Source organism: Quercus robur, chromosome 9, assembly GCF_932294415.1.
Source record: "Quercus robur chromosome 9, dhQueRobu3.1, whole genome shotgun sequence".
Lineage (NCBI taxonomy): Eukaryota > Viridiplantae > Streptophyta > Magnoliopsida > Fagales > Fagaceae > Quercus > Quercus robur.
In genome coordinates, this window is record NC_065542.1 from 36,107,450 (window position 1) to 36,115,324 (window position 7,875).

A 7,875-nucleotide genomic window follows, 5' to 3' on the forward strand; every position below is an offset into this window, starting at 1 on the left:
AGATATCATTTGGGATACTTACACAAAATCCCAGTAGATTAACTCGAATCTTTGAACTTCCTCTTTAATTATTTGGCAAAGATTCATCAAATATCATATTTAAAACCAAAGAGAAATATAACACATGATTATACTAAAATTAGGTTATAGATCTGTTGTACAAGAAACGGAGCTCATTAATTCACCAGGCCCTCTTTCCAACTTTCACAAATCCCCTTTCTGGAGGTGGCGGATTTGATGTTGATGATGCTAACGTATAATTTATATTTATAAGCAATTTTCAAAAGTTCTTTCAATGATCATGAGATACAAAATCAGGCAAATTAACTTTCATAAAGTTTTTAAGCTAAATTCAAGCCTAATCTTATCAACAAAGGTCGTATGGTCACATATGGAAAACTTGACTCAATTGAAGCAGCAACTATACCGGCCTGGGGCAAGGGCTAAGCCTTGCGGCCTAGAAATAAAAACCTTACACTCGACCCTGTGAATCAGAAGAAAAAAAAAAATTGTAGAACCCAGGATGTTAACTTTTTGAATTTATTTATGTTCTTATTTTATTTATTTATTTATTTTTAGGAAGATGGTCTTCTTTCTTTCTTTATCCTCTGGTTAAATTATCCTTTAAATCCTTCCACAATTATTTATCATAGACATCTTACATCTTTATAAATAAAGGTTTATGTCAGTTATTACGCTAGTATGAGGCGCAGAGAGTATAGAACTCTTTCTAACTTGTAAAGGAAATACAAAAACTCAGGAAAGTACCCAGTTTAACTAAAGATTGGCCAGTCTTTTCGCACTGATAACAATGCAGCTTTCATATCATGGAAGCTCCAACCCTATCACGAGGTATGAGGCGAAGTTCAGAACCATGTTTGAGGAAGACATTGCCTGCAGAGTGAGATAATTTTTTCGTGAAACCATGGATCTAAATTGCAAATAACATATGCAAAATTATGGTGTGCCACCCAAACATCATTATAATAAGAACAAATTTACAAAATTGGTTGTAACCTAAGTTTACAACATTTTTCAATATCTTTTTATTGAAGGTGAATTTTGACAAATCTATCATTGGATTACATATTTTTCTTATATCTTCAATACTTGCAAATTTCTAGAAAATTAAATATCAATAGCTATGTCATCAATAAATTATTTAAATTACAAGTTTTCGTAGTTTAAATTTGTATATAAAATATAAACTTATAAATCATATAATAAATATTATCCGATTGACACTAAATTTGACATGTATATTAAGAGTATAAAGAATATGCAATTTACGGTTAAATTTTCAAAATATGTAATAATATTTATTTTATTGAGTGGCTACAACCAATTTTGTAACTAAACTTTGTTCGTATAATAATACCAACTTCATAGCTCTCCGGAACTGGCACATGAATGTACAGCATGATATGGTGGTTTTTAACCTAAAATTTTCCTTCAATAAGAAAAAGCATAAGAAACATCATATTATTTTCTTATAAAAGGGATTTAAACTATAAACGACCAATTCAAAGTATGGTGCTCAGACCATTATCATAATTCTCGCAATAACATTTCCTCAATAAAAAAACCTTTCCTTTTTTGTGTCAGCTTCCTAAGGGATATTGTGGGTTCTAATGATGGAAGATGATTTGTTTGAGATGTGGCAGAAGTTTACACTATCAGATGCAAAAGCTTCCAAGTTTTTGTGACTGATAGTTTGGTCCATGATTAGCAGACTAAGGGTCAATCCAGTCTCCTTGTAAAAGTACTAACAGACCAATCTTCTGACCAAGAAGCTATGCAAACGACTCTTCGTTTGTTATGGAAACCAATGCGCATGCCTGATCGTGACGTTGGTGATAACTGGACAATTCACTTTCATGACATGGTAGGATATGGAAAAAGTGTACCAGCAAAGCTCATGGTGGATTTTGATCAATTGATGTTGCCAGTGAACATAGTCTCTACTGATGCGGCTTTTCAGTAAGGGTTTTCAACTTTCCCCTGTTTAGTACGACACTGGAGGTTGGAGATTGAATTGGGAAAGCTTTGGGAACGTTACATGACATGGATATACCAGCAGATGGTATAGCTCGGGGACGGTTTATGCAAATTCAAATTGGTCTTCATGTCACCAAGCCCCTGGCGCCCAGTTGAGGGGAAGAATTTTTGTTTGGGTTCTACTCAGTCAGTCAACATGGGTATCTTCCCACTTTTGGCTGTGTGTGGCTGTCTTGGACATAGTGAATAAGTGGCTTCTCGGAGGTCCAGGTTATTATTCGGGTCCATCTAAGAGAAAGCCTCTACAATTTGGAGCTTGGGCTCCAGGCTGCTACCAATTGTTTGGCAGATCAAAACAAAGAGACGATGGTAGGACCTGTAACTTCAATAAAGGAGACAGCCCAACCAAGTGCCAATGATCATTACAGGGAAGTGGCAGGCCATGCCTTGTGGCCTTTGGCTTTCTTCAGTTCTGCTGGTTCATAAGAGCTCCAACAGTCAAGCAATGGAGAATAAACACCTCCAATTGCAGTTGTTGGAGTCTAATGAGTCATATGATTCAGTCAGTTGTGCACAAGTCTGAAAAAAATTGGATAGGCTGTTTGATCAAGAGATATGGATGAGCTGTTTGATTCAGACTTCAGTCAACAAAGGTGTTCAAGGGTGGCCGGTTGTGAGGAGACAGGAATACAAATTTCTTCATGACAAAGCATCTCAATGAAGTTCTTCCAATGAGATTTCATGGACCATTTAAGGGAATGAAGATGCGTGGAACTCAACTCTATGATGAGTAAATTTTGGTGGGGGGAGGGCTGATGAAAAGAAAAGTCATTGGATAACCGGATAAGTTGGTCTAAATTATGTAGAACTAAGAGATTTGGGGGAATGAGCTTTTGTAACTTGCACAATTTCAATTTAGCTCTTCTTGCAAAGCCTTGTTATTTTCCATCCATCTCTTTTTTAAATGTGGGATTGCCTTTCAATGAATGCATGGAGAATTATTTTGGGTGCCAGGAAGATTCTTACCATGGGGTTAGATGTAGGGGATGGTCATCAAATAAAAATTTGACAGTTGGGTTCTAAAGCCAAGCACCTTTAGAATTGTTACTCCCAAGTCATCTTTTTAGCAAGGATGCTTTATTGATGAGAATATTATGACTTGGTGCTTGGACGAAGTGTATGATTTATTTTTCCCCTATGAAGCTTCAATTATAAAGACACCTTAATTGTAAGGTAGCCAAGTGACTCCATTATGTGGGCAGGAACATTGAATGGGAGTTTTCAGTCAAGAGTGCTTATTTTTTTGTTAGAGAAACAGTCACTAGAGAGCGATGGAGGTTCACCTGCAGGTGTTCACATGCAATCAATTTGGAACTAACTTTGGAGCATCTAGGTGCCCAACAAAGTCAAGGTCTTCTCTTCCTGGGCATGCAGGATATTTCACCCATTAAAACCTGGTCTTTTTGATAAGCATATCCAATTTTACATGTGAAGCCAGTCACGAGGAAGCAGAAAAAAATTTACATGTGCCATGGTAATGCCCTTGAGGAAGGCATGGCAAAGATTTACAGTTGATTTACTGGGTCCACAATTGCAGTATGGGACATGAGGTGATCTGGTTGATTGGGTTTTTGCAGAAGCAAGGGGTTGTAAGTCTCAAACTATTTCTCACTACAACATGGTTTCTATGGACAGACAGAAATGAACGGCACAATGATAGAAAGTGGTTAATACAGAGGTCCTCGTAAATCCAGGGAAGGGGAGATTGGAACTAGCTAGGAAGCACCTGCATGGATACAAGCACGGGTACAATATGGTGACACGGCAATTTTTGAAAATTTGAACACGGGTGTGACAGGGATACGTATATTAAGCTATTCACGTGGGTTGGAAGGTGAGATAAATACTTCACATGTGTTACAGTGTAAAATAGATCTAAGAAGTTGGCCTAAGCACACATCTGGGATGCACGGACGCGGCTCCGGACCCAGCGCACCCGCGTCCGACGTGGCGGGACGCGGCGACGCGGGAGGGACGCCGCAGACCGCGCGTCCGTGCCGCGTCGTGCCACATGGATTTCCCGACTCGCGCCGACGCGGCTCAAATCGGCCCCGACTCGCGCCGATTCGGCTTCGACGCACGCCGATTCGCGCCGAACCGGACGGATTCGCGCTGATTTGGGCCAAATCGGATAGTATCGGCAGAATATCGGCGTGTTTCGGCCGGAAAAAGGAAATCGGCCGATAAGGGAAAAAAAAAAAAAACTTCTAGACTGGACTGGATATTGATACGCCACTGTTGCCAGTGGACTGAAATCGTATCTTTGCTTATTCGTGTTCTTCTTTGCATCGTCTTCTTAAGTCTGAGTTGTCCTCTGTTTTTTTTTTTTTTTTGGGAAGTGCTCTGTAACTTCTTTCCCTTCTTGATAAGTACAAAAACACTTCTTTGTTTTTTTGTGCCTCTCTGACCAAACGTGAGAGACTGAGAGCCACATCTTCCTTTTTTTTCTTTTTTTTTTCTTTTTTAATGGGAAGCTACACGTGAGAGCCTCCTACTTTTTTTGTTTTTACTTATTATTATCTATTTATTTTTTTATTATTATTATTTCTATACTATTATTATTATATGAGTTTTCTATTATTATTATATAAAAAAGCATGCTTAGTAATATATTAAAAATATTTTTAATAATTTTTTAATCGCCGAGTCCCGCCGCACCCACACCCGCCTTTTTCAAAAATTGTCGAGTCCCGCACCCGTACCCGCACCCGCACCCGAGTCCCGAAACGCACCCGTGCTTCATAGGCACACATAGACAAAACAAAAGGGAAAACGGGAGAAATTACAAAATAGAAATAGATCCAAGAAGCTTGGCCCGACTTTGCGAGAATACAAAGAAGAAGAAGATGAAGAAGCAGCAGGAGCAGGAGCAGGAGCAGGAGGAGATCGTGTGACAGGAAGAAGCGGAAGGAGATCACTGATTCAGAGGTACAGTGTGTTTCAAGCATTCAGCCTTTTCTTTTTTCTTTTTTTTTGCACATGCCATGTCCCAACCATGTCCTCGTGGTGTTGGACACGGGCACGGCAGCCCAAATGCCTTGTCTGTGCTTTCTAGGGAACTAGTGACCTCTACTTCATGAGGCGTGGTCGTAAAAGCCACAGAATTTCTTGGAAATATTAGGATGGGGAAATTGCTAAGTTGAGATATGGGCATTGCATTAAAAACAAGGAGGCTATGCAGCACCAATATTGACAGGGGCAAAAGACATTCAATCACATCAAAAATATGATTATAGCAAAACCAAGATTCTATAGGCCTACAATATAAGCCTGGTCAAATTTATTGAAATAATGGGGACCCAATCTAAGGCATTTCGAATGCCTTGTTTATCTAAAGGATTCATGTTTACAGGATGTGATTACGGATTAGATCAACAATGGCAATCAATCTACTGCATCCATCCTACATAGGATGACAATGGAGGAGTTCATAATTTTAACCAATGCATGTTCCTAATTCAGAGTACACTAAAAACGAAGTGGAAAAAAAAAAAAAAAAAACTACTATGAAATTAGACAAATGCAATGAATAAATCAATCATTTTTTATCCAAAATTGCCTGTATTAAACACAAAAATCAGATTCTTACTGAAAAACTATATAAAATATGTGGAGTTATATAATGTTGCTAAAAACTTCAAACACAAAGATGAAAAAATACAAGAACAGAAATTGACGGGAAAAACTAAAACTGAGCAGTAGAGGCATACCTGCACTTTGTTGAGGATTGATTCCAACACCATCTGCATGCATGAAATATGACAAAGTTAACATGAAAAGAAGTCAGAGTGAGAAGTTTGGTACTACTCTACCATTTTACTTTTTCAGTAATCACACGTCCTTTCTCTTTAACTGGCTAAGTCTCAATCAACAAGATATTATCAGCCTGCCAGATATGTCAGTGACTCAGCGCTACAATATCATCGTAGATCTTTTCTTATAAAAAAAAAGATCATACCCTGTGCACAAAAATTCCTCTTTTCCTGGGTCTGGGAGACATCATGGTAGGTAGCCTTACCCCCAATTTTGTTTGAAGAGGCTAATTCCTGGACTCGAATCCATGACCTGTCGCTTTTGGTGGAAGGCACTAACCATTGCACCAAGGCCTAACCTTTTAGATCTTTTCTTATTTAAAAAAAAAAAAAAAAAAAAAAAATCATCCTAGCCCTTTTGCTTTTGTTTTGTTTTGCTTTTTTTTTTTTTTGGGAAGTACTCGAAATTAAATTGAGAAGCTTGAGTTAAAATCTCTCTTTCTCTCCCCACAATTCAGATTGTAATATATTATTCTAGATGGTACATATTTACGGGGTGCATCATAGAAGTTTCAATTTTAAAAACAAGAAATTTTCTCATATAAACATTTATATAGAATTCTCAGTAAAGCAGCTTTTGCTGTAAATATATTCACAATCTTTCGCAACTTGAGGACACTTGGATTCGGCTTGTTAATTCACTATTTCCCAATTTTGCTTAGATAATATTTTTAGGGATAGTTGCAATGTGCATAATGAATTACAAAATTTTACAATCTAATTGATCAATTGGATTACGAGATACCAAAAAAAAAAAAAAACGAAAATTAAGATCAGAAACGACATGTAAGACAAACCCTAGATAGAGAGAGAGAGAGAGAGAGATAAAGAAGTACCGTTGGTGATGATAGCGCTGGTCTGAGGAGGCACTTTGAACTCTTCGGCAGCGAATTTGAGAACGGCGGTGAAAGGTGCTGCCTCTGGAACGCTAAACCTGAGAGAGAGAGAGAGAGAGAGAGTTAATTTACGAAGGTGATGGTGAATGAGAATGAACGAAGAAATTGTTTGATTTGAACGAACACTTTGAAGGGAAGCTTTGGATCGGAGGTGAGAGTCACTTTGAAGGAGACCTTTCCACCACCTCCACTCGCCATTGCTTTTTCTCAGCTTTCTTCTTTCTTCTCTCCGCTGCTTAGTTTTGACGCAATTGCTTTTATACCCATTATTATTATTATTATTTTAGGGGGGTGGGGGGATTTTGTTACCATTAATTAATCAATACCATATAATCAGAGAAAATGGGCTTTTGCTTCTATTGAGTAAAAAATCAAGCAATATGTTCTGTTTCAAAACTATTTAGGAGCATGTTTCTATTTCGATACTTGATCACTGTAAAATCAAGTTATTTAAGGAACTCAACTATTACAAAATCGAGTTTTGGGCAGGTTGTTGCCACGCTGGATCGCCACTGTGGCTTTTCTGCAATAAAATATTTGGCATATACTGTTCAGATCTTGGCAATGGAGAAACCGAGTTATTGGAGAAAATCAGTCCTTGTGAAATCGAGTTACTGAGGGAATTCAAATTACCTGTTTGCACGTGAAGTGTTCTTGTTGTGTGCTTAACCTAATGAAGGAAAAGTCGAGTTTATTAACCCATACTCGACTCTAGAATAATCGAGTTATGCTTCTATTCACCTCATTAATACACAAAACAAAATCTCCTTATTTTCAGATCAGTTTCTCCTCATTTTCAGAATTTCCTCCCGAAAGTTGGTGTTATCTCTCTATCATCTCAAGTGAGAAACTCATTTTCTTTTTTGAAGTACATAGAGAATTTTGTGGTGCAGGTAAAGAGTAGTTTTAGATATTACAAAAGTTTATCATCCATAATGTATGTTTTTGTTAGAGAAGAATTTTCATTTGATAATTTGTATCATTTGTGCTTTGGTATTTTCTTGAATGAGTGTTATGGGTGTGCATTGGTTTATATTGGGTCTTTGGTGGTGTAAATTTTATTGACAAAAAATAAAAATCTTTAGATTTGCTAAAACTAATGAACAGTT

General features: G+C 37.5%; 1 protein-coding gene across 1 annotated transcript; it reads right to left on the minus strand.

Moving 5' to 3' along the window:
• Nucleotides 1-617: 617 nt before the first annotated feature.
• LOC126698292 (ubiquitin-fold modifier 1) lies at nucleotides 618-7,047 on the minus strand. The gene is made up of 4 exons (XM_050395416.1): nucleotides 6,891-7,047; nucleotides 6,707-6,804; nucleotides 5,769-5,801; nucleotides 618-894 (listed from the first exon to the last, which is right to left on the minus strand). The coding sequence occupies exons 1-4, from the start codon at nucleotides 6,962-6,964 to the stop codon at nucleotides 821-823; spliced, it is 279 nt and encodes a 92-aa protein (XP_050251373.1). The 5' UTR covers nucleotides 6,965-7,047; the 3' UTR covers nucleotides 618-820.
• Nucleotides 7,048-7,875: the final 828 nt, after the last annotated feature.